We start from the raw sequence: 25,875 nt of genomic DNA, 5'->3' as shown, positions 1-25,875 counted from the left end.
TTTTGGATCCAAGGGCCAATTCCATGGGTAGTTTTTTTTTTTTTTTTTTTTTTTTTTTACATTCCAGAGTAGGCGAATAGCAGGAAGCAAAAGCACGTTTTGGAAAAACCAATTTACTGAAACAAATCAGAAAAAGGGTGAAGATATGGACGTGGTACAAACGGAAACGGATGTGATACATGAGGATGTGTAGTATGTAGTATACAATAAAAACAGAGAAGATGCCAAGCAATTAGGCGGTATAAGTGTCATGTCAGTCGTAAGTTGTTCATTAAAAAATAAAAAATAAGCCTCCAAGCCAAACGCGCCGTCTGAGTCCTTATGGCGACCCCATCATCGTCTCCCTATTACATCCAGCGCCGCTGATCCTGCTCTGATGGCCGATCCTATTCCGAGGATGCTCATAAGTCGCCTCCATATCAGATCCATTCAGATCCGCAGGATGTGTTCTCACGAAGTTGTCTGTATGTTCTCTGGTCGTGCTGTAATTTTCCTGCCCTTTTCCTTGTCCTTGGCGATGCTGATGGGGTGGTCCGTAAAGTGGAGAGTGAGGTTGTACGCGGGCCAGTCCACCAAAGGGCCCTCCTGGAGGCGGATATTCGTCCTCGGGCGTATGTGGGAACCCACGTTGCTGCACTGTGTGTTGTTGCTGTTGTTGTTGTTGTTGCTGTTGCTGTTGCTGTTGCTGTTGCTGTTGCTGTTGCTGTTGCTGTTGCTGTTGCTGTTGCTGTTGCTGTTGCTGTTGCTGTTGCTGTTGCTGTTGCTGTTGCTGTTGCTGTTGCTGTTGCTGTTGCTGTTGCTGTTGCTGTTGCTGTTGCTGTTGCTGTTGCTGTTGCTGTTGCTGTTGCTGTTGCTGTTGCTGTTGCTGTTGCTGTTGCTGTTGCTGTTGCTGTTGCTGTTGCTGTTGCTGTTGCTGTTGCTGTTGCTGTTGCTGTTGCTGTTGCTGTTGCTGTTGCTGTTGCTGTTGCTGTTGCTGTTGCTGTTGCTGTTGCTGTTGCTGCTGTTGAAGCCTCTGGTGTTGTTGTTCCAGAGAAGCGAAGTATTGCTGCTCACGAGTCATTTGAGGCAGTGTCGACGACGAGAACCTCGGTTCAGAAGCACTCGAATTCGGACTATCAATCATCATTTGTGAGTGATGCTTCGCACCTCCATGCGGCCGTCGCTGACCATCTCGGATGGACACATTGCCCGTGCTTGCTCGATGGTGCAGATGACGCTGTCGAGGGTGATGATTGACCGACTCTTGCATCTCCATATCCTCCCTTAATCTACTAGACGCCGTCCTTGCTCCTGCCGATGCCGATGCCGATGCCGATGCCGATGCCGATGCCGATGCCGATGCCGATGCCGATGCCGAAGGGGAGCCATGGAAAGAGTTCCAGCTAGCCTGCTTCCTAATTTCCCCACCCATAATATTCGAATATCTGCGTGGCGAAGAAAAATAGGATTTTGATCCGTCACCAATGCTGTTGGCGCTAGGCCAGCCGATAGACCCGTCACTGGGCCGCTTTTCGATCGTGTCGTACTCGCTTCCGTACTCGGAACGGTCGTCGGACATGTACTCTATCTCGGCCACGCGAGCTCCTGGATGGTCGCTATATTCTTTGCTGGGTGAGGACGCTGCGGCAACCATACCTCCATGAGCAGTCGGATCCGAAAACGTTGCAGTCTCCAAAGGATAATAGGGCTTTGCACTGTCCTCCGTCTGTCGATACCAAGACCTTGCAGAGGACAGGTCTGGACACGCAGTCGCGCCTGCAGACCCAGATCTATCTCCTTGTATGGTCGGAATAGAATGCAGGAGCGCCTGTTTTTGCAAAAACAACGAACCTTGAGTGCCTGAGTATTGATGTTTAGACGAGGGCGATGATGGTTCGGAACAGTCAAAATGCGGCGAGTTACTCCTCTGAGCACCATGTGTGGACAAAGGGCTCTCAAATCTCGATTCCGTGGATCCGCCTCTGACATCGTGTCTCTCTTGGGCTGCACTACAGTCATCGCCAGTGTCAGCGTATTTGGTTCCTCTCCTCCCTTGGCTCAGACACGACTCCGAGCGATGGTGGCGTAAATAATAGCGCGGATTGCTATTGTTATCTTCGATTTCGTAATTCGAGTCAGAACGCTGATGTGGTGTAGCTTGCTGCTGCAGCTGCTGCATCGAAGCATAGCGACTTAATGGGGGACGTGTTGAGGGCTCCTGAGACTTGTGTCCCTCTTGAGGACTGCGCTCTGGGTCCTCAACACCCTTTTCCTGCTCGCTGTCCATACTGGTCGGTAACTCGTTCACTGCAGTAGATTCTTTCATTTCAGTAGCCTCAGAAGGCTCGTCTGCAGCAGAAATCGGTGATGACTTCCTCGGCTGTCGAGGAGAATTCGACGAGGTGGATCTCCGAGAATCCTCCAAAGCCGCTTCGAGCTCACGATTCCGCTTAGTCAGCTCCATGATCCTGCCTTCGGCCTGCAGCAGCAATTCCGCTTTACGCTCCAACTCGCGGACATACTGATCCTTCCGCTGTCGAAATGCACGCTGTGCAGCTCGGTTCTGTGCCGCACGCTTGGTCGAGTTCCGACCCTGTTGCTCTGAACCAGCAGAGCTACCGGTCAATCTTACTCTACCGCCGGCAATGCTTGGTATCTCTACTCCGCCTCTGACTCTTAACTTGACCGCTGCAGATAATGAACCTGCAGTACTGTAATCAACAGGTTCTTGAAGACGCTGCTGGTGCAATTGATGCTGATGTACCGCCGCGTCCAAGTCGGCGCGTCCATGACCTGCGGAGTGCTGATGATGGTGGTGATGATGATGGTGACTAAGGCTGTGTTCTCTGCTACCTGTACTGCCTGCAGCACTGTAACCATAACTGCTTCCGGTCGTTGACCCTATCGTGGTACTTACGTTGTCGGCGATGCCAGGATGATGCCGAGAGAGGCCGTAAATATTTGTATGGGGGTGCGAGCCCTGTAAGTACTCCATAGTCGATAGTGAGTCAGCTCTTGAGAGGCTCGATGTGGTTGTAGTCGAGGGTGCCGAGGAGGAGCCCATATACAGATCTATCCATAAAAAAAATAAAAATATAAAAAAATAGACGAAGAGTTAATGCCTATCTTTCATAGCAATGTTGTTCCCTCGGTACCCTGATTCTATGCGTAGAGGCTAGATAACGAATTGCTTATCGTTAAGGTCGGTAATGTGTACGACTCGTTACTCACCTGGCAAAGACCCTACAGACGACGACTGACGATTACGATGATCGTGCGAGAAATACTGCTGAGAACCGGGTCCGTAAGGTGAGGGTGAGCCATGTGCGTGGTGCGGCATGAAATGCACTGGTTGTTGTTGCTGAGTATAAATGTATGGAGGTGGTCCTGGTCTCGGTGGCTGTGAGTACTGCTGATGATGTGGATCAGACGCTTGCGACCGAGGCAGCACTCCCATACTGCCCATTCCCGAAGAGGAAATATGGGGATCGGGTCGGATGGTCTTGTCGAGCTCCCTCAGAGGTGGCAGTGTGAGAGATGGTGGAGGTGCTGGTCCAAGCCCTGGATCAGTGCCAGGACCGAGCATGCCAGGATGAGAGTACGAGGACGACGTGTTGAGAGAGTTGATGGTTGAGTGTAAAGGATGAGGTGGTGCCGCACCTGAGATTGATGGAAGCCGTGCAACGGTAGAGGAGGGAGTGGAAAATGTACTTTTAGTGGGAGTGCGTGCGACAGAATGGTGCTCCTGGCGCTGACCCTGAGGTGTGAACTGTGCGTGTCCGGGATCACTTTCTTGAAGATATTGATCTAACGAAGGTATAAAAGCTGTGAAAGTAATTTCCAGGAAAAGGAAACGAAGAAAAGAAAGATTAAAGTTCAGGAAATGTGAATGACCATCACTCATGAGATGAGAATGAGGAATGGCAAGGAGCAGCAGGAGTGGGGAGTGCCAAGGTCTTTTCGCCCTTCGTCCCCCTTGTGCCATGGTCGCTTTCAGCTCAGCTCTGGAAAAGGACGCATGGTCCGCCCCTTTCCTTTTCGAAAATTGACAATATAAATAGTGTTAATGCAGATCTCCGATGCACCACAGCAAAACAAGGAAAGGCCGGTAGAGGAAACGGCGGCCGGGACTCAAATGCACGTAACAATGCAAATACACCCTAAAAGGTGCTTCCTCTTGCCGTCTGTTCGTTAGTATTGGAACCCCTTTCCACTCCCGCCCGTCCTTGTTTTTGCTGCTTTCTTTGCCCCCCTCCCCTGCTGCATATAAGTAACGCGTTAAAGTGGCGTTTTCCACAATAACCATTCGACCAAGAGCGGATAGCCCAGACCTAATGAAAGTCACTGAGGGGTACAATGGTGGTGCTCTTCATTCTGTTCGTCTGACCGCATCTGGGTTGAAACTGACACCACGAAGACCCAGCATGGTAAGGATGAGAGAGAAAATGATAAGGATACGTGCCAATGAAGTAAATGGTAGCGCAAGCGGTCTCATAAAAGTACACAAGAAAATAAATAGAAGAGCAATGGCAGAGTGACACAAGTGAAGCAAATCGAGAAGAAATGAAAAGGACGTGCGATAGTACGCGAGGAAGGAAGCACTTTAAAAAAAGATCCAAAGATCCGGGTCCTCGTGAGCTCTTTCCAGGGAGACACGGGAACAAGAGCGATGTGCGTGTGCTTCGCTTCTCGCAAGACACGCTCAACATCATTTTCAGGCACACAAAACAGTATCTCCATGGAGGTCTATCTCAGTCCAATCGCGACCAATGGTCGAAATGATCTCTCCAGTTCCAAGGACACATAAACAAAAAGCCCAGACTATGCTCATCAGCTCGACGCACTCTGTACATCCGTCGCACTTTGTTACACACAGCGACTCGGGGTTGTGCGTGGGATGACCCGAAGACTGTCGTGCAAACAGATAAAGTAATGCAACAGCCCTGGGGCCGATATAAAGTTGCGGATGCTGATTGCCGACAATAGTGCAACACACGGTGCGCAATGAACACAAAAATAACGTCTTGAATAATGATATCAACATAGAGGGGAGAGCTGGAGACATGCACAAAAATCAGGAAAGACATTTGAAGCTATACATTTGTATTTCGATGGATTAAACACACAATTTCCTTGACAGAAGAGAAGAAAAAATGGCGGAGGAGAGATGTGTAACATTTTTTTGACGCTTGGTGAAAATACAATCGCGATGCGAGTAAGCATTATATTACTCTGTGGATTAACCGACGCGTCGCTTACGTGGTCGCAATTACAAGATGGTCGCACCAACAAGCGTAGCGCTGTAGATGGTATTACTAGAAAGTAGTACTGGTTATCAAGAAGAAGGGTGAAGTGCCTCGGGTGACAATGATGCGTTGGTGGGTGGGAGGTCGTGGCTAGAGTAAGCCAGGATGAGAATGAATGAAAAGGACCGAGAGTTGTCTGACAAATAAGGAGCATGGAAATGGGGGAAGACGAAAGGAGGGATATACGGAGAGAGATGAAAAGAGATCAAGGAAACGGGAAATAAAAGGGCGGTGTAAAGCGATTTCTTGACGCATTATGAAGCATAAGCATGCATATTCATGCACGTACGAGTATGCACCACGTTTGATGTTGTAGGGCTAAAAATGAACAGAGGTGGGCAATAGGTGGAAAAACGACTGGGGGTAAAAAAAAAAAATCTAGGAACTGAGAGCGGGATGGTGGGATAGGCACAGCAATCACTTCCAATTCAAGCCCCAGTCTTTGTTTTACACACTTGCTCGCAAGTGTACATGTAGCATACCCACATCACATAGTGCAAAGTGGTACTTGGAGGGCTCCTTGTGAAATGTCCGATCCCATGCTCTCAAGTAAAACAAAAATGCAAGTAGCATGCCTTATCGCCAGAACCTCACTAGACTATGGCCAATAGAGAGACAGCAGACCATGGGCATGAAAAAAAGGGAAGGAATGAAGGGGAAAGTTAAGGAGGAGAGGAGGAGAGGAAATTTTAAAACGCTTCACGCGCTTCCTGTGCACTGCATGGTGCTTCTACCCCTCATTTAGCTCATATCCAAGCACAGGATTTTTTCGGCCAGGGACGATGGAATTTTGAACCAGGGAATCATAGCAGATCAGAGCAGAAGGTTTGAGGAGAGAGGGGGTGGTTGGGAGGGACGTCAATGAACAAAAAAGAGTTCATCAACGACGAGATGCCGTGAAATTTTACAAGGAATGAGCTGCAGACGATGCCCTCGCCATCCTGACCTGATCCACCGCGACTGTCCAGCAAACGACATGAACGCGCTCAGGGGCCCTCAGACATAGAGCATTGGGAACGAATGAGAGCAAATAAAAGATGCAAGGACATGAAGACATAAATATATGCAAAGTCGGTGAAGCTCCCCCCCCCCAAAAAAAAAAAAAAAAGATTTTGTCAATGGAGTGCCAAAGCTGGTAAAAAAATACCCTCATACGTCAGGAGGAGAAGTGTAGCCATGAATGGGCTTATATGGCGACACAAGACCTCAATCGACCGCCGGATCAAGTATCCGTGTACCCCTCTTTTCTCTTCTACTTGTACCGTAGAAAATAATCAATTGGGTTGTTGGCGCAATGAGATGTGCATCGATCTGTACAACCGATAATCGATACAGTGCATACACGAAGTTTGTTGCCCCCGCGTTAGATAACCCACACTTACATCTACCTATCACTTCGGATCCTAATCATGCAAAAAGAAGAAAACGTGTCAAGACGGTACCTAGAACGCAATCCTCCCAACAGGTAACTGCTGGATTCCCCAAAAAAAAAATCAATGAAAAATGCACGCGCCAACCAGGTTTTCCTCGCGGAATGGTGCTGGAAGTTGACGGTTTTAAGGTTGTTTGCCCTCAATGCTCTTCCCCATCCGTTACAACCACATATATTTGGTCCGTCCATATTGTAGCTATCTGCGCCCTAGTCCGCAACAGCTAATTATTGATTACCTGAACCTGTTTGCCTTCTGAGGCCCACCGGACGCTACTTCCCCAGTTACGTATTTTACACAGCACCGTTGCATTCAAATTATCTTTAATGAGATGCAAAGTCTAACCGACTGAAATTCTTAGTCGATGGCCCGTTTACACGGCTATAGTATGATCCTTTTCAGTTGAAAAGTCGACTGTAATCATGAATATCATGTCCATAGCAGCTCGATCTCGATACAATACTTATGGAATAAATAATGTATTCAGAGGCGGTGCCAGACGAACAGACTAAATGTCCAGAGAAACCAGCTGCGAAGTTTTGCACTATACTTCTTTAAACGCAAAAAAAAAAAAAAAAAAAGAGAGAGAGAGAGAGAAATACCGTTGTGTTCTGCCAAGACTAAAGCGCTCTGCAGGAGAGTAGGAAAGTGCAAAAAAAAAAAATCGTGCGTTCCGAAAGTACAGGGAGCTAGCTATATGAGCACAACGAAATCGTATGCAACGCTTTTTAAAACGATCGTTCTTACCTCCTCTGCATTTGCTTCGTTACTATTCCCCCAGTTCGATGCACTCTGCTGTGTGGGCGGAAAGGTACCCGCGCACGAGCGCATTTTCAATGCATCATTTCCAATATGCACTTCAACATTACGAAGGTCTGCTGCATATCCCCCCTCTCTCTCCTCAGTCTGAATGCATCTCTTCTATTTATTTGTTTCTGCGGCAAATGCTTGGCAAAGGAGGCCAAAAATGTGCAGAGATGATATTACAACGACCCAAAACACACACAAGAACTACCCCATCATACGACTATTTCTTTTGTTGTTTTTTAGATGAAAACACAGTGGTCTTACCTCTTGTTGGTATGCAGCCAATTTGTTTGGCCAGGCTATTGCGGTCGTCGCTGTCCGAGTGCTCAGTGAGACTCTTTCTCTTTGGCCATCTACTGCGAATATCTCGGTCCCAGAGCAATGAATTTCTGTTGCTACTGCCGCCATCACTCGTGTTAATGACATTTTTGTTGTCACTGCTTTTGCCGCTAAAAAGATGAATGATTTTAGCGTTATAGGGTCCTTGTAAGTCTTCTTTAAGGGCTCTCTTCCTAACTAGAGGAGATGTTGCTTCTGCGCCATCAATCGGTTCTGGATAAAGGTGCTGCTGCCGAGTGGTAACGTTTGTGCAATCCCCTGAGGTTTGAGTCGTGTTTTCAAATGGATTATTCATGGCTTTTTTTTTTTTTTTTTGTTAAAGGTAATGGCAAAAAAGAAAAAGAAAAAGAGTATTGAAAGGGATCGCGAGAAAAGAAAAATGCCGGCGGAATATTGAGTCTTGACGAGAACGAAGAAGTTGTTAGGTTTGCCACCGAGAACCAGGGTAAAAATAAGAAATAAGAAACAAAAAGGCTATGTTTTGGAGTGCATGGACAAGGGACGGCGGGAAGAATGATTCAAAAAAAAATGCTTGGCGAACGGGGAGCTTTAGTAACAGAAAGGCAGCGATAGAGCAGTGAAACAAAAGTGTTCACTCAGTCAACATGCTCTGCTCGATGCTGATCATACTAGTTTATTACTCGTACTTATGCCATGTCAATGACTATCCTCAGACTCAAAAGACCATTTGGACTACCCATAAATACCCCTATGGAGTCTCGGAAGAATAATGTGAATGGAAGGTAAGGCGATTGGAACACCACAGTAAACGAGGGTCGAATCGCTACACAGCAGCAGTCATTTCCGAAAGTCGTATGTAGCTCGGGGTCTGATGCGTTCCGAATTCCCAAGAGACCAATGAACATTAACAGTGGTACGTTCGTTTCGAGTCCCGATGGTTTCTGGAGATTCTAAATAACGATCTACATAAGCGATATACAAAAATCAGGAGCGGAGAAAAAAAAAGAGAGGATGGCAGGGAGAAATAGAGGCTGGGCGCAAGTACGCGTGGTTAATGAGGCCCTTTTGAGAGACCGTCCTTTGTTCCTTCCCGCTTCTGCTGTTACCACATGCAGTAGCGGCGAGTGTCGTGGGAAACAATACAAGAGAACAATATCCCCCTCCCTCCTCCTCACCGATTCCGAAAATTCGGGCAGGCAGGTAAAGTTTGGACATGATGATTCGGTAATAGGACAGGGGTGTGGACGATCGGGCAAAGTCAGCCGATCACCTCAATCTGCACTGACCATCAACCCGCTCTCTGAGCCTGTCGCCTTGGCCTTTTTTATTTATTTTATTTTTTTGTCTCATAGTTATCCATCCGCACTAGTAAAGGAGACAAGAATGGCAAGGGAGGATCGGGGCATGACCAGCCTTGATTTTATAACGCCCTAATCGGGGGGCCAAAAACGCGCGCAATCGCCTATATACCCACGGGTCTCGTTGCAAACCTAAGGACAATTTCTCGCGCGTGTGCGGAGCATACTTTCTACCAAGTAAAGCTCGTTGAGGCTCCTAGTCTGCAAATATTGATAAAATCAGTTGCATATTTGAGAAAAATACTATTGTTATTATTATTACAGGTCATTCGTATTATATGTTACAGGGGTGTAAGTCTTCTACCACTCAGTCGTCGTCGACGAATTGTAACAGCTCTGTCTTGGGCGCCTGATGTTGTAAATACTGGTTCCGTCGTTGCTCCTGCTCCCGCGTCAACCGAAGGGCTTCCTTCTGAGGCATCGAAAGGTCATGGAAGATAATATGCGCCTCATCCCCGTTGGTCAATCTCTCTGTCTTAGCACATGCCTGGTTCGGGTACACATAGCTCGTAACCGAAACCGCACCTGTCCCTATCTGAACCACACTTTCGGGATATCCAAGGCTGACGGGCGAGTAACCCAACTCTGAGATCCGTTCCATGATGGTCATGGGATGTGCGCGAAGAGAGAATTCAGAGTACCGTCTAGAGTCTGGTCTGCGACCTCGGCCATGGCCCTCACCGTTCCTCGATAGGACGCCCAGACTGAACCCTTCAGATATTCGTCCGAAGATTCCGCGCGAATGGCTATCTGACCGCCCTCTCCCGAGTGCTGCTCGAGTGGTTGTCTGTCCTAGATTCTCCCTGGCCACAGTGTTACGTGTCCTGCGCTTTTTACGCCGCACCAGTAGGAAGAACGCACTTCCTACAATGGCTGCGGTAATCAGGAATGCGAGTCCGAGGACAGCTCCGATACTTAGAGACTTATTGTTGTTGCCGCCATTATTTCCGTTGCCCGAGTTAGGTGTGTTTGTGGCGGACATGGCTCGTGGACGATATTCTGTAATCCAGGTGTTGGTTTTAGTGTCCAGCAGTACAACACTTGTGTTATCAGGTGCTTGACGGGAGGATAGACCTAGATGGCAGAAAGTGAAGGAGAGCAAAGAGTGAGAAATGATGTCTTTTCTGTTCTCGCCATTGATCATATAAAATAATGTTATCGATGACAAAAGCCATGAGTAGGCGTAATAAGGCAAATGGTTTATATATCATGCGTAGACGTCTCATGTCAATCATGATTTATCAATACACACATGCCCAAACATCCCAATAACGGCTAGTTTGCTGGGATTTGTCGTTATTGCTTTTATAAATATCCCTAGCACGACAAAGCAATCCAAAGTCTTACTCTCTGTTGTCTGGTATTGTTGTTGTTGGTTTTCAACTCCCTCGCTTTTTCTATATCTTCACAAAACCTTGCTTTTCGCCACAACAGAAACTCATCTTGAAACGCAACCTTAGGAGGAATACAATAACGTTAATTATTTGCTTACCAAAGGCAACTACCATGGTACTTCCGGCCATGGTTGCGGTGTGGCCCCATCGCCGAGGAGCCCTACCCTGGGCCATGGGTGAGGACCAGGCCATCGTGGGTAGATCCAGATAGAAAGTAACCCAGAATGCTGACTTGAAATCTGATGTTCCGCCATACAGAAGCAACGTGGTTGTGTTGACCAGAACTGTCGAAAAGGCCACGCGCGGATCTGGTGGCTTCCCCGAGAGTGAAACTATGTTCCACGATGCATTACTAGCCTGAGTATCCATAACGTAGGCCATGGAGAGGTTCGTCAGCACATTCTGCGAAGTTGTTCCACCAAGGATGATGGCACGCCCATCGGGCATCAGGGTCATGGTATGTCTTGCGAGCGCTGGTGAATTGAGTGCCATCGACACAGGTGCAGAGTATTTGGGCGCAAAGTTATTGCTAGGCTTTAGTGTGACCAATGATGAAAGGACCGTGGCATTGACAACCGCCGTGGTTGGATAGCCACCATGTAGGAGCACTCCATCCTTGCCCGTGGTGATAGATGCGGGGTACAATCGATATGGAGATGCAGCAATGTTGGCAGGTTTTGTGGGGGAGATCCAAGTGCCATCAGCGATGTTCTGCATACTGCCCCCGGAGGTTTCAAAGAGCAGGATGGGGAAGATGGTCAAGTTGGCAGTCGATTCCCCTCCAGCAACAAGCAGCTGCGTTGATCCTGGGACTTTGTTCATAGAATGTCCACTGAGGGGCATACTCAGACGAGGCATAGTCATGAACAATGGTTTCTCTATTGACCACGGCTGGCTCAGGTCAAGCGCAAGGCATTCGTCTGAGATCGATGTCGCTCCGGCATTATCCCGCTGAGTTCCCCCTGTGATATACAGGGTGCTATTAACGAGTGTCTACATAGACAAGAGTTTGAAAAGTCAGTTGACTATTGAGTTTGTACAGGGGAAGGGTCTGAGGCAGTGTGCACTCTTTAGCAAAGACAACGATCTCATTACTGAAGCATGGAACCATCGTGACTGAATGGAGCTCATGAGCCGAGGTCTGAGGAAAGGTATTCAGATGGCGGCAGTTTAGGTGCTGGCAGAGAGTTTGCTGTGGAGGAATGTGTGCGGATAAAATGATTGAGTATGCTACGAGCAAAAAGTGAACTTTGGAGCAGAAAAGCTTATGGAGAAGAGGTGGAGGTCAAAGTGTGTCAAGGGGATGGCCAGCGAAAATAAAAAACTATCGATCTGTTGGTGTAAGGGATGAGGGGCAGGTGCCCGTTTGGGTTCAGGTGCGGGACCATACCATGGCAGCATGCAAATAAATGCACGCAGAAAAACATACTACGGGACGCTAGTAGCTTCTCGATTTGATGTGGTTGAGGAGGCATTTAGCCATGGGTAGTTTAAAATAAACTGTTGTGCTTTGTTCTATTGTAAGTGCGTCGAGGAAGTTCAATTAATTGCAACAGGGGTTCGTAATAATGCAGTGTAGGTGATCTGTCATCTCAGCGATTTTGTCCGCAACGCGTGTCGATGTCCCTGATGTTAGAGTTCTTCCCATGATGAATACTTCTGAGGACAGGAATGTCCGTGTACATCTTTATATTTGTATTTACCAAAAAGATAAGGGCTTAATGGCGATGGCACAGCTCCAGGCTGGACACTTTTCGAGAAGAAGACCTTAAAAAATGAAGCTATTATTACAAAGTGTCATATGGCGACGATCGATTGTCTCTATCAACATGGTAACCATCGTAGGCATGCTCCATTTTATACAGATCTATGAGTAAACTACAGCCCAACCTTAAGAACAGCAGGAGAGGCAGCATTGAAGACCGTTACTGCTGCGGCTAAGGCAGTCAAATCCGGCATACAGGTTGGGTAGACATGTGTTGGCGGGTGGGGCGGACTGGGCTGGGCTTGCAGGACAACAAATGATGAGAAAAAGGCCAACCCACTTATTGGTCGTCGACTTTAATGCGAGTATGGCGCCGCCTTTTTGACGCCTGTCCTCCTCATGCAGGCAGGACACCAAACAAACGGCTACCCATGGCTCATTTTTCACACTTGCTCTGTCGACTTCTGTTGTCCAATTAAACACTCAATCCTCCACCCTTCTGTCTTCTTCAACTTCTTCTATCTCTCGCCCGCAGTTCCTGAATCAACCACACCTCTTCGCCCTCTTCTCATCGGAACCCGATTCGGTCGATTCCGCCTTCCATCGCCCTCTCCATCTTCCCCCTCCGTCCCAGTCCTGGACATTCTATAAACACTCGTCTAAACGCCACTAATTACATGCAGTCCTTCAAGTCCTTGAAGAAGGCATTTTCACCCAAGAAGAAGGACAGGGCCGACAAAGAGAATGATAAAGGCATCGGTATTACCGGCGCCAATTCCAATGCCACCTTCAATAGTACCAATAACAAGGACCACAGCACCAGTCCGCGCAACGGCACTGTCCGTACCATATCCAGCGTCAGCTCACTCAGTCGATCAGGTTTCTCTCCTCACGATGAATTCGACGTCCCAGCGGTCCCGCCGTTGCCACCACTGCCAATTGACGCCCCGAACCAGTCGACCTCTGTCGTTGATCTTGCTGCCTATCCACATCCACAATCTTCACCAGCTGCATCCAGCGCCCCCGCCAGGACTCCGACGGCAATACCCTCTAACCCCCAACTGACCGAGAATTCGCCCTTGATCAGGACTCAGAACTCGCTCAGTGAGTCTGACCCAGATACACGGCCAACGGAGACTGACCCGCGAGCGCCCCATACCACTCAGACTGACGACGTAGACATCATCGCTGGTACCGGAATTGTTGCAGATGACCTCGACGGAGAAGGCCTGTCAGCGTTGCATCGCACCAGCACACTACCACCCTCTTACAATAGTCTGAACATCCCTCTGGCAAGCCATGCCACGAACATTCATGCAGCCTCCGCTCCATCACCAGACCTGATGAACGCGGCAGCTACACGACATGACTCGAGTACTCGTCAGAACAGTCCTTCGACGACTCCTTCCATGCCCTATACGGTACCGCCGTCCTCGCCATTGACAAGCCAGGCCACTACACCTTCGCCTTCGGGGCCAAACCAACCACTACTGTATCAGCAGCCGTATCAGCAGCCGTATCAGCAGTCATATGCGACATCTCCAGATCTTCCCAACCCTTGGACCCCACAGCAAGCATACTCGTCCTCGACCTCTGGATCGCAGCAATATGGCCACCGACCCTATGTCATGCCGGGCAGCGAAAACCAGACATACCCTATTATCATGGCAATCGACTGGGGTACAACCTATTCTTCCATGGCTTACGCTTTCCAACAGGATGGTGAAGTGCACGAAGTGTCGAGCTGGTACGTGTTTGCACAAGAATGAGTGTTAAATGACCCAGTTGAGCGCTTATTCTAAGAATGAGGTTGTTTCTTAGGCGCGTCACACAAATATCAGATTGCTTTCTGCTTTTCATCTTCAGCTTCCCTCTACAAACCTAACATGCATCAATCTACGGGATATCCATATCATAGGCCAAAGCAAACACACAGCTATCCTAAGGTGCCCACATGTAACCTTTATGGTCCAGGCTCGAAAGAAATCATCGAGTGGGGATACCCAGCTAAATTAGCCATCACTAAACCACCGTTCAAGAATCATGTTCTCCTGTCAAAGTACAAGCTACATCTCGATGAAGCCTCTGGCCCCCACCCACCGCTTCCTAATGGTCTTACGGTCGTCGATGCCATTGCAGACTATCTCCGCCTTTTCCATGCACATGTTCTTCAGGTAAGTCACCCAAAGTTTGCTATTCTAATGATTTTTAATGTGTGCTGTATGCGCTAATGGTTTACGCTAACACGAATGACTGTCGCTACGAATATTAGACAGTACTCAAGGGATTTGGATCGTCATTCAATCAACAACACATCCAGTACTGTCTCTCGGTGCCCGCTATGTGGGCTGATAATGCCAAGGCCATGATGCGTCAAGCTGCGCTCCAGGCTGGCATGATCTCACATCTGGATCCACCCCACCGGCTCCTTTTGATCTCAGAGCCGGAAGCTGCTGCTCTTTATTGCGAGAAAAAGTGCGACCAGTTTTCGATAGGACATGGTCAGCGATTTATGATTTGCGATGCTGGTGGAGGGACCGTAGATTTGATCGTCTTTGAGGTTGCAGTGGGACCGAATGGCCGGACACTAAGGGAAGTCACCAGGGGAAGCGGGCATAGCTGCGGATCAATCTTTTTGGACGAGCGTATGGAGGCACTATTGAGGAAACGGTTTGCAAAGTGGCAGGAGAAGGGACTTACGGCCGCCAATTGGGTCCAACTTATGGATACATTTGTCCACAATGTCAAGCCCCTGTTCGATGGAGTGGAGGATCAGTACCTCACCATGCCTGCGGTGCCCGGCCGCGCTGAACTGACGGATTATGATATTGGACTTGAGGACGGTGTATTGACGGTGACAGCGGAGGAAATGAGGCGTGAGGTGTTTGATCCTGTAGTGAACGATGTATTGCGGTTGATTCAACATCAGTTTCAGCAGACACATTTCCAATGTCATGCCATCTTTTTGGTCGGTGGATTCGGATGTTCATCGTATCTGCACACGCGTGTCATGGCTGAGTTTGGATCAAGGGTGCCGCTGATCGGTGTGCCTCCTCGTGCGGAACTGGCTGTGGTCCGGGGAGCAGTGTATGCGGGCTTGATGCCTCGGATGATCACACAGCGGGTGGCACGTCGGTGGTACGGAGTCGACTCAATGATGGCGTTCGAGGAAAATGTTGATTTGATGTCGAAGATGGTAAGCGATCGCATGGGGCAGGTTCGAGCAAGGGATCGGTTCTCGGTTTATGCGGCCCCAGGACAGCAGATCGGAGTGGACGAATGTATAACGAAGCGGTATATCACATACCAATACCCCAAGCCAGTAAACTCGCCGCTGTTTGCGTGTTCGTCGATGAACCTGCCCCGGTATGTGGATTCGCCAATGGTGGAGAAGATTGGTGACTTTTTGATCCCGCTCCCTTTTATTCCAGGAGCTCAGCCAGGCCACAAGGTGGTGTTTGAACTGCGAATGTATTTTGGGGCGACGGAGATTCGGGCGGAGGCAGAGGTCAATGGAGTGGTAGTCAGCACGCGCTGCCAGTTTGCAGGATGAGGGAAGTTTATTGACTATAGACATTTAAAAGCAGTAATAGAGTAGCATGGCCTGTGGACGTCTCGATCTAATAGCAATGAAGGAAGATGTTGTTGATATGTCAATTGAAGTTGCTGCTTGCCTGTCTTTAAAGAAGAGGAAGGAGGGTCTCTCCGCTTTTTCGCTCAGACAACCAGGGCTGTTTGTGGGCACCATTTGGTTGGTAGGGCACTAGTATTGCCATCATTATTATTATCGCCACCGCTACCATCATGGGTACTTTGCAGTTGCGGGCATCAGAGTGCTATATGACGCATGCTTCAACGAGATGAGCTGGCCCTGTCGACGGAGACAGACGACTGATTTTGTATCTCTATTATGCCTTTGTGCTCGTGCTTGTTTTTGGTGGCAATCGAGGGTGGCAAAGCACGAAGGTCGCAAGCACGGAGGTCGCAAACACGAAAATTTTAGGCGGAGCGGTCGTGATGTTGTCATCGCCGCAGATAGACTACGGCAGATCTGTTCTTTTGAGGCAAAGGTCAAATCAACTCCTTTCATCCCATTCATCCATCCTCCACAACCTCATCTCATCTTCACTCTTCATTCCCTGACTGGCCTAGCCAGTGCCATCACTTTCTTTTCTTGTTGTTGTGCTGAGCTTAAAAAAATAAAAAACACACCTGTAGTTTTTATTACCATCTCTTCCTCCCCGGCTCTTTCTTTTCACAAAACATACCCTTCCCCCTCAATCCCCTCCTTCCCTTCTTCTTTCTTTTCCTTCCTTCCTTCCTCCCTTCCCTTCCTTTCCTCCCCTCTTTTACGACGACAGCTGTTCCGACCCTTCGTACCCTAAAGATCCTTCTTCCTTCCCCTCTCCTCCTTCCTTAGTTCCTTAGTGTCGCTCTCCTTTTGCATACTCTGTCGCCATCTAGAGCTTTTGAATCGGTAGTGCCACAATGACTGCTTCAATTGTGCTCGAGGCATCGCCTGAGCATATAGCCTATGCACTCCTAGGCTGCTTCATCATTGTCTTTGGACTAGTCAGTCTATTTGTCAAGGAAAAGCTGTTCATTTCCGAAGCTTGTAAGTAGAACTCAGATGCAACAAACAGGAAAACAGGAAAACATGATTCAGTTGCTCTCTCACTTCCCCTACCCATGTCCGCCACCTCTTTCTCAGCCCCCCTTTCCATACACACCCTGGTTTGGATCTATGAGAAAAAAAGAAAAGAAAAGAGAGCCTGTCTCTTGTCAGGGCTATGAGTTCAGTCTCTCGTGCGTGTGTGTACACATGCATGCATGTGTACAATACACTGTACCATGCGTTGCGCACATGGATGTGTATACATCTATACTTCGGGTGCTCTTTGAATGACACATCTGGAAGGCATCTCCAGGAGATGGGATGGTGGGAGTGATGAAACCTATCGTACGAGTACTCCTCCGCCATCGTCTCCCTGGTCCTTTCCTCTCTTCCCTTGAACTTGGACCTGCATGACCCGTGGAATTCTCGGACAACTCCAACAACTGCCCAAACAAAGAAAATCCCCAAATGGGTACCCTTTACTGGGCCCTTGCCCCAGATCCCTCGATCGATCACCCTATCTATTCTTCTACAGGGAGAATCCAGCTGTTCTATATGTTCTTTAAGAACGCTGATTCTGCACAAGACAATCGCGTTCCATTTTTTAATCCATCAGCAATAAGGACAGGGATGTTCATGTTCAGTCGCTCATCGGTTCAGTATATATTTGTTCTATTTCATTGATTTTAACTTTAACTCAAACTGGAGGGACATTACGAACCTGCAATCCCTGCCAGACGTGCTTCCCTCCTTCATCCTTCTTCCCCTCCATCAACCGCCTTCGTGACCAAGTTAGGAAGGGTGAAACAAGCAGAATAGTAGCAGGGACAGAGGATCCAGACAAAATGGGGGGGGGGGGGGGGGGGGGGGGGGGGGGAAAGAGCGGTAGTGGGGATATTCATCGACCCAATTTTTCCATGGGCTAGTCTAGAAAGAATAGAAATAAGCGCAAGATGACGGGTGCCATGCGATTCGATTCGCTCAGGTTGTTTTTTTTTGTCCTGCCAGATACAGAACTAACCTTTCGTCCATTTCCATATACCTTATCTTATGCCCTCGGATGTTTCCATATTCTGTCTGCTCTCCTACGTGTGACATGCGCAGTTGTATCGACTGTCTTCGGCATCATCATCGGGCCCTACGCAATTGGGATCTTTGATCCCTTAGGATGGCAGGAGTTTGACCAGGTCACACTTGAGTTCACACGGATCGTCATTGCAGTCCAGGTCATGGCCGCAGGAGTGTCTTTACCAAGGTAAGCCCAAAGAGATCCATTTGCTGGATATGGCATCTTTGCCTCTTTTACGAGTGAATCAACTGCACTTTTTGGTGAGCATTGCTAGTTCGGGTGCAAAGGGGAATAATCTTGTTCCGGGAAGGGAAAAGAAGAAAAGAGGCGGCGTGGTCTGCATGAGTACCACATACCCAACCCTGTCGTACTACAATCTCCCTTGCACAGCATTGTTCCCCTCCCGATCACGGTGTGTTTGGGTTGTTCTCGACACACCATTTACAGTCGTGTGGATAGGAAGCTGGATGAATCCGCGTGTCTGTTTGTTGTCTCCCCCTGCTTTTCTTCTTGAGAAATGAATGTGTGCTACCAAAACTTACCGAGGAATCAAATCTTTGCTCTCAAAATCTCTTAGGGCCTATATTGTCAAGGAACGACTGTCACTTTTCATGATGATCGTACCCCTCATGGTCCTGATGTGGTGCACGTCTGCCCTGTTAATCTGGGGCCTGATTCCCAACCTCGGCTTTGTAAGCACGATACTCTCTATCTCGCGTCAGCCAATACACATATCAGCTGTACGTGTGCATCAGATCGTATGCGGAATGGATCTAATTTGAGACTTTCCTTCTAACAACGTAACGTAGGTCGAAGCAATGGTCATCGCAGCATGTGTCACCCCTACAGATCCAGTCTTGTCCAACTCGGTCGTCAAGGGTCGCTTTGCTGAGAAGCATGTGCCTCCTCGTATTCGTTATCTTCTCTCTGCTGAATCCGGCATCAACGATGGTATGGGACTTCCCTTCTTGTTCCTGGGTCTCTATCTCCTCCGCGAACAAACCGCTGGTGTAGCCATTGCCAAGTGGTTCTACCTTGTCTGGGCCTACCAGATCCTTTTAAGTATCATCATTGGCGGTATCATCGGATTTGCGGCAAGGAAGCTCGTTAAGGGAGCTAAAAACAGGTACAACAGCAAGACTTATCTCTTGCCTATATCGGACCCATCGCATTGCAGCAAAAAAAAAAACCTCAGTGTACTGAACCTCCTTTTATTGTTTCGTCCGCAATAGAAAATTGATTGATAAGGAATCCTTTTTGGTGTTTTCGATCGCCTTGGCCCTCGCAGTTGCTGGTATTGTCAGCATCTTGGCGTCCGACGATCTGTTGGCATGCTTTATTTGTGGCAACATTTTCGCCTGGGAGTAAGTGGAGATGCATGGTTATTACTCTTTTCCAGCGCCAAGGATATTTAGAAAAAGAAAAAGGAAAACGCTAATCAATCTTATAACGTGTCCTTATCACTTTATCATGATAGTGATTGGTTTTCGAACGAGATTGCAGAGGCACACATTCAGGAGATCATCGATATGTTGCTGAACTTGGCTTGCTTTGTCTACATTGGAGCATCGATCCCCTTCTCCAGCTTTGGGGATCCCGCCCTGGGATTGACTGTGTGGCGCATGATTATCCTTGCAGTCGTGGTGCTGATGTTCCGACGACTGCCCTTCGTGATAGCACTGAAGCCGCTTATACCAGCGTTAACGACATATCGTGAGGCGGCCTTCGCCGGATGGTTCGGACCTATTGGTGTCGGTGCCGTGTTCTTCTCAAAGGTCACCGCAATGCTGACACATCCGGAGCACATTGGCGAGGACGCTCATAATTTAGAGAAACTGAACCGAGTGCGCGCCGTGATCTTTCCTGTGGTGATGTTCCTGGTTTTTTCGAGTGTCTTAATCCATGGTGTCACTGTGCCGTTGCTCCACCTCCAATACAAGTACACGCGAACTTGGTCCAGGAAACGTGAGGACAGTAACCATGCGGTCACACGCCTCCCCCATATCAACATTGGAGACGAGATTGTGTTGCGGCCCCCGACTATCAATGGATCGGTTGCTGAAGTTGATGGCGAGCAGAGGACTATTGGGTATGATAACCAGCGTTCAATCGGATACGACAATCAGAGATCGATTGGATACGACCATCAGAGATCTATAAACCAGCGATCGTATGGCTATGGCGGTTCGGCTCCTTATGGAGGATTCGGGATCGCGGGTGTGCCTGATCTGAGCCGTGCGAATAACAGCAATAACAATACTGTGAGAACACTCCAGGACGTGGTCAAGGAGATGAAGGAGGCATCCAGAGGTACAGCAGCCAACAGGAACATGCTGGCGTCGAACAATAACAACATCCCCAATGCAGGAGGCAGCTCTACAGCAAACAACAACATCCGGGATAGTCCAAGTATCAGCTTCAATGTCCCCGCAAGGGATGGAGGTCGTGTGGGTTCTCAGCCAATGAGTCCACGATCAGGCTCCACAGAGAGTGAGCAGGAGATTGCGCAGTCGATGAAGGAGAACCACCCTGCTACAAACTCTCCAAGTTCATCTCCTTCTCCTTCGAAGGGTTCATTCAACCGACCGGATTCTCCTGGCACTCCTGGATCGCGGAACTCGATTTCTTCAATGATGGGGTCGAACACATTGCGACCACCGCCTGCGGCACACCATAAGCCATCGTCGTCCGTGGTCAAGATACATGAGGTTGAGCAGGAGAATGATAATGGGGTGATTAGGACCGTGAGCCATGATATCGAAAACCAGGACCAAGTTCATGTGAAGGAAGAGATCGAGGGAGCAGGAACAGGCTCCGGCACAGAGTCAGAGTCAGAGTCAGAGTCACGATCGGGATCGTCCTCGCATCCACCCGCTCATTCACAGTCGTCTTCAGGGCATCACCATCTAACGGATCTGTTCAATCGGCACGGCAAGGATACGAGGGCATAATGAATATGACGTGCGATACGAAAAACGAATCGACAGAAGGATGCGAAGGAGGGCGTGTACGATATAGGATCTTCATATTACTTTTCTAGCAAATTATTTGCTCTAATACCATCTAAAAAGTTACTATCGAGGAGATTGTGTGGTTCCTGAAGATCAGAAAAGAACAAAAGATGGAGCGAGCGCGTGCCTTTGTGTTGACGTCCCAGAGGAACAGGTCGACTTTGACTTTGTTTCTGGCTGGAAAAAAAGGTCTCGCGTCTCACGTTTGACTACAGCCTGATGTATCTGTATCAATGCCTCACAGATCCTACCAAGTTTAAACCTGGGTTGTCAGTCCTATTTGACAACCCCCTGCAGAAAATCCATGGTACATTTGCTAAAGATAAAGGCAGCCTGAGCGTAAATAACAGACACCCTCATGAACCAGACGCCATGTGAACACAGGAAAGGCATTATTTAAGCCATTAGGTCCGATTTTTCAAAGCGAACGAATTACATGGATTTCCTACTGAAATTTGCTTGCGTTCTCAACGTGGAGGTTGCCAAGTAGTTTCTATGGCTAAATTTCCCTATCAAATAAAAAGGAGGATGCACCTCAAGTCCACACCTAAATTACAGCTAATATACCGCCTCAACAGTGTCTCTCTGATTCTATATACACTTCTGTATCCAACAAAAAGTTCGGGAGGCTGTGATCGTAGGTCGTACAGCAAACACGTTTTAACACTCCTTAAGGAACAGCACCGTTCTGTTAATTAGGCACGCGCACTGACCAGCAGAGCACAGACACTTAAATCTTAAAAGAACTGTGCGCACGCCGTATAAGCATTATAACATCTAAATCTGTTACCCCTTTAAAACGGCGAACATTCACACAACGCTAGGGTGATAGAATTCTCGTGCAAGGATTATCGAAAGAGCCGACATCGAAAAATCAAAAAGCAACGTCGCTATGAACGCTTGACTGCCACAAACCAGTTATTACTATACCTATAAAAGAAACTTATTCTAGAGCTTATCCTTGGTAGGATCGATTCATTTTGCCCATATAGGTATCTCGATATCTAGTCACGAATGATAAGGCGCAATGCCTTACAATACAGCCTGTCTAATTATCACCCTGTAATGTTCTGACGGATCTTAATGCCCTTTCTGGCTGTACCTGAGATCTTCTTTTACTTTATGAAATCGTAATCTCAAGAACATTTAATATCAAATATTGAGCAGCACAGACAGTAGAGAGACCCAACAACCGCCTCAGAGACACGTATGGTCTGTGATAGAGTGCTGGTGTGCAACCGGGTAGTCGTGGGGCTTTCACAAAAAATAAAAATAAAAAAGAAAGATCGATCAGGTCGGCCACTGACAATGGGATGTGTGCGCTAATGGTTGATGAGTAGGTCAGTAGGGGGTTTTTGACAACTGACACTAGGGTAACTCCGCCACCACCTCAGGGGCTTCACATGAACCTCCAGAGATTATCAGAACGCAACAGAGCAGCCGTGAGACCCTCAAAAAAAAAAAAAAAAAAAAAAAAAAGAGCATTGGCCAAGTCGTTTTTCGATACAGCTCATCATCATGAAATGAACGACACTTGCTTTTCGCACGAGTAACTATAAACTATTATTCATTAAAAACAGTTGCAAACTTGATAAAATCTTGGAGTAGCACGACATTGGTTGCGCTTACAACGCTCCCGCAACACAATATCTCTGGTACACCACATCTGTTTCAGCTTATTCATAAGTAGCACAAATAGAAAATTAGGTAGTCAGAATTGACATTCCATTTTCGATCCCAGGGACCTAGGGATCCACCCCCTTTCCTTCACAGTTCATATCCCCTTAACCAGATCCATTCAGAGAGAAAAGAGAATGAATGAGAAAAAACGCTTAATCTCAGCAGATCGTAGCAACAAAGCTACTCTACTGCTTACAATACCCCGCTCAATAAAAGTCGTCTGCAATGGATTTATCTCTTCCAATGTTTGAAATTAACATTAGCAGGCGTCTCATAAAACCTTTGCGCTCCGCAAGATGACCCCACATAGCATGGATTCAGGACCCGAGGGTCAATTCGTATTCAACTAAAAATCGGAAAAGGCGGTAATCGTCGCGTTCTAACACGGATTCTGACTTAGAGGCGTTCAGCCATAATCCAACGAATGATAGCTCCGGGCCATTGCCTGCTCAGGCAGCTCCAAATACCAATTATCCGAATGAATGGTTCCTCACGTACCAAGTTCAATTACTATTGCAACAGCATTTCATCAGTAGGATAAATCCAACCTGCCTCACGACGGTCTAATCCCAGTTCACGTCCCCTATTAGTGAGTGAACAATCCAACGCTTACTGAACTCTGCTTCAGTATGGCGAGTGCGTTGTTAGCTATATATCTGGTGTTGGCCGCAGCGGCGGGGTGCTGGCGATATTGGCCAGGGTCGGTGAGGGAAGTTGAGACAATACTCTCCGCGAGGGGATCGTTTAGGATCGGGAGAGTTATGTTTCTCTTGCGTGTATTACTTAAGATGGCGGGCTGCCACGGTCAACATCTATGGGCCCACAATGCTCCGTGGCCCTAGCTTGATCTCTTAATTGTTCATCGCCTTCTCTCCCGCTCTTTGGCTTTTCAAACCCATTGAGTGCTTTAGTTTGTGCTCTTGACCACCACTTTTAATTCGTGAACATGTCATTGACAAAGACTGCTCCGTATATTAATGTTCCTTGCTCGCCGCTCCAGCTAGCATCTTCCAGTAATGCTTAAACTCACTTATGCTATCGGAAGATCATTAAAAGCGGATGCGACGATGGCATGAGAGCGAGCTGGCAATGGTGAAGGCGAAGGGGAGGAGGGCGAGGGCCAGGGCGAGGGCGAGAGACTAGGTAGTCCATGAGCGTGGGCTATTCAGAGTTTGCATTAAAGTATCATCTTCCTTCTCCTTCTCTTTTTCTCCATCGAACCCTACCACCGCCACCGCCGCCACCATCACTGTCTTTTGCTCTCATCTGTCTACCTCAAACCTCTTTTTTTTTTTTTTCTAAGACCATCATCTCTTTTTCTGTACCCTCATCAACCAGACATCAATAACCACTCTCAACATACCACTCCTTCTAATAAAACAAACCTTTTACCTTTTTTTTTAAAAAAAAAATTCATTTTCCACGTTCTCATTTTCGAATTTCTTGAAGGTACGTCGAAAAAATAGAGAAGACTGTTGAGGGTCTAGACAAGAGCAAAAGAAGGGGGATATGTTTAGAAAGCTGGGTGGATCGTTGTTTTCGTTTCCTAATGTGCAGTGGACAGGTAAGCGCCTGTTATGTCCAAAGCGAGATGCACAGGTTCCTCTGTCTGGGCCTTGGGTCGAGAAACATGGTTCACGGTCTGTCTATGCTCTGCATAATGGCCAAGATTCGCTTTGCGAGACATATTTCTCTTTCTTAGCACCTGGAAGATGGAGCAGGTGTTGGCTCTGTTTCTCAATGTGTGGTTTCCAGGTAAGCGCTTGTTGTGTCCACGTGGCGATCCGGCAGGTTCCCCTGGATAGAGCTTGAGTCGGGATCGTTCGCTTGCGTCTCTTCCTTGACTGTAACAAACCAAGACCAATGGCGGTTGTGGGAGAAGCCGTTTACACCTGTACAAACAGCAGGAATCCTTAGGTACGGAAGTCTATGCAGTTGCTCGCTTCTAAAAGCATATTCCCTAGGTCATATAATTTGATAGGCATCAACATGTCTGACTCTCGCCTGAAAGGAACGGCTGTGGCGATGTGGATCCTCATGAAAGATTCTTTTCATCCTGAGCATAAGCCAGAACCGACTGCCTTTTCGAATGGTTGGCTTCAAAAGTTCAAGGGGCAGAGAGCGTTCAAGAGATACATCGGCCATAGCAAAAGCGGATCAGTCAACTTGGATCTCTACCGTACTCAAATTAAACAGGTCCAAATGGCGCTCGAGGACTTTGGCCCTGATAACATCTATAATTGCCATGAGACGGGTCTCTTTCTAAAAGCTCTGTCCAACAAACCCCTTGCTACCGGTCCAATTCGTGGCAGGAAGATCACTCGGGTTGCTCGAGAGTCGGTGTTGGTGTGCAGTAATGCCGCAGGTACAGACAAACGCAACCTCTATATCCTCGTAAGCAATGCAAAAGGTTTTTACTCATTAAGTTTTATACGTCCATAGTCAAGTACCGCCCGAACGGTTTGGCCCAAGCGACATTGAAGACTATCGATGCCGAATTTAAAGGAAGTGGCTACATGAGATGTGAACTGTTCGCCGACTGGCTCTGGAAGCTAGACTGGGACATATACAGGAAGGGACGCAAGATCACTTTGCTGATCGACAACGCACCAGGATATGGGAGATGCGAAGACTGGGATTTCCTCAACATCACCATCAGCAGGTTACCTTCAAATACAACATCCATGCCTTAGCCGCTCGATGCTGGGATTATCCGATGTTTGAAGGCTCACTACAGCCGAGAGATGCTCGAAGTCGTCTGCAATCGTCGCGTTCGAAAAAGATCATCCACGGCTACGGTTACAAATAGGAGACTTTGGGCATGTGTAGTTCGCTCTTGGGAGAAGGTGACCCCTGAATGCGTTCGTGATTACTTTGTCCAAGTTCCCATCCTCTTTGAGTACCAGAAAATTGGATTGCTGGGCCTTGGAGTCGAAACAAAGGCAGATCAAGTCAATCGTCTTCAAGAAGAGTTCAAGGAACGATATGCAGGAAACAAAGAAACCATCGCCGATCAGAAGGTCTCCTCTGCCCCGAACTACCTCAGCATGATCAATAGCGAAGGATCTTCACAAGTGATTGTCGAGGCCACTCACGAGATAATGAGTCGCGAGGAATAAAAGGGAACATTCCAGCAACTGAAGGAGAATGATTTTGTGGATGAGGACAACTCTGAAGACTCTGATAACGATACGTGGGGCGACGACGACAAATTTGACCTG

The 25,875-nt window shown here is 47.9% G+C and overlaps 5 protein-coding genes across 5 annotated transcripts; 2 read left to right on the top strand and 3 right to left on the bottom strand.

The window, feature by feature from the left end:
* Positions 1-52: 52 nt before the first annotated feature.
* BC939DRAFT_273079 (uncharacterized protein) lies at positions 53-4,137 on the bottom strand. Its single transcript, XM_051551151.1, has 2 exons — positions 3,211-4,137; positions 53-3,051 (listed from the first exon to the last, which is right to left on the bottom strand). Exons 1-2 carry the CDS (start codon positions 3,962-3,964, stop codon positions 320-322), a joined length of 3,486 nt encoding a protein of 1,161 aa, XP_051408955.1. The 5' UTR covers positions 3,965-4,137; the 3' UTR covers positions 53-319.
* A 5,079-nt stretch (positions 4,138-9,216) lies between these two features.
* On the bottom strand, positions 9,217-10,451 carry BC939DRAFT_273070 (uncharacterized protein). The gene has a single exon (XM_051551150.1). It carries the CDS (start codon positions 10,322-10,324, stop codon positions 9,488-9,490), a length of 837 nt encoding a protein of 278 aa, XP_051408954.1. The 5' UTR covers positions 10,325-10,451; the 3' UTR covers positions 9,217-9,487.
* On the bottom strand, positions 10,327-11,787 carry BC939DRAFT_272951 (uncharacterized protein). The gene is made up of 3 exons (XM_051551149.1): positions 11,670-11,787; positions 10,673-11,567; positions 10,327-10,497 (listed from the first exon to the last, which is right to left on the bottom strand). The coding sequence occupies exons 1-3, from the start codon at positions 11,703-11,705 to the stop codon at positions 10,412-10,414; spliced, it is 1,017 nt and encodes a 338-aa protein (XP_051408953.1). The 5' UTR covers positions 11,706-11,787; the 3' UTR covers positions 10,327-10,411.
* A 2,120-nt stretch (positions 11,788-13,907) lies between these two features.
* Positions 13,908-15,832, top strand: BC939DRAFT_400801 (uncharacterized protein; the record flags this gene model as incomplete). Its single annotated transcript, XM_051552565.1, has 3 exons — positions 13,908-14,026; positions 14,198-14,453; positions 14,552-15,832. The coding sequence occupies 3 exons, from the start codon at positions 13,908-13,910 to the stop codon at positions 15,830-15,832; spliced, it is 1,656 nt and encodes a 551-aa protein (XP_051408952.1).
* A 935-nt stretch (positions 15,833-16,767) lies between these two features.
* Positions 16,768-19,894, top strand: BC939DRAFT_400849 (Cation/H+ exchanger; the record flags this gene model as incomplete). The annotated part of the gene is made up of 6 exons (XM_051552569.1): positions 16,768-16,894; positions 17,999-18,149; positions 18,541-18,655; positions 18,773-19,089; positions 19,196-19,327; positions 19,441-19,894. Coding segments are annotated over 6 exons (1,296 nt in total), but the record flags the coding sequence as incomplete, so codon positions are not given.
* Between the last annotated feature and the right edge of the window lie 5,981 nt (positions 19,895-25,875).

The sequence above is a fragment of the Gamsiella multidivaricata genome (assembly GCF_025024155.1).
Source record: "Gamsiella multidivaricata strain RSA 2152 chromosome Unknown BC939scaffold_66, whole genome shotgun sequence".
Taxonomy (NCBI): Eukaryota; Fungi; Mortierellomycota; class Mortierellomycetes; order Mortierellales; family Mortierellaceae; genus Gamsiella; species Gamsiella multidivaricata.
Note: the sequence above shows the minus strand (reverse complement) of the source record. Positions and strands in the feature narration are given on the sequence as shown.

What these genes read in the sequence shown, in the direction of transcription:
- BC939DRAFT_273079 (XM_051551151.1), bottom strand. Translation starts at nt 3,964, where the DNA reads ATGGCACAAGGGGGACGAAGGGCGAAAAGACCTTGGCACTCCCCACTC. An exon ending in GTCTGTAGGGTCTTTGCCAG is followed by an intron (nt 3,052 to 3,210) that starts GTGAGTAACGAG and finishes TTTTATGGATAG; the next exon opens with ATCTGTATATGGGCTCCTCC.
- BC939DRAFT_273070 (XM_051551150.1), bottom strand. Translation starts at nt 10,324, where the DNA reads ATGATCAATGGCGAGAACAGAAAAGACATCATTTCTCACTCTTTGCTC.
- BC939DRAFT_272951 (XM_051551149.1), bottom strand. Translation starts at nt 11,705, where the DNA reads ATGAGCTCCATTCAGTCACGATGGTTCCATGCTTCA. An exon ending in CACGATGGTTCCATGCTTCA is followed by an intron (nt 11,568 to 11,669) that starts GTAATGAGATCG and finishes TTGTCTATGTAG; the next exon opens with ACACTCGTTAATAGCACCCT. An exon ending in TACCATGGTAGTTGCCTTTG is followed by an intron (nt 10,498 to 10,672) that starts GTAAGCAAATAA and finishes TTGTCGTGCTAG; the next exon opens with GGATATTTATAAAAGCAATA.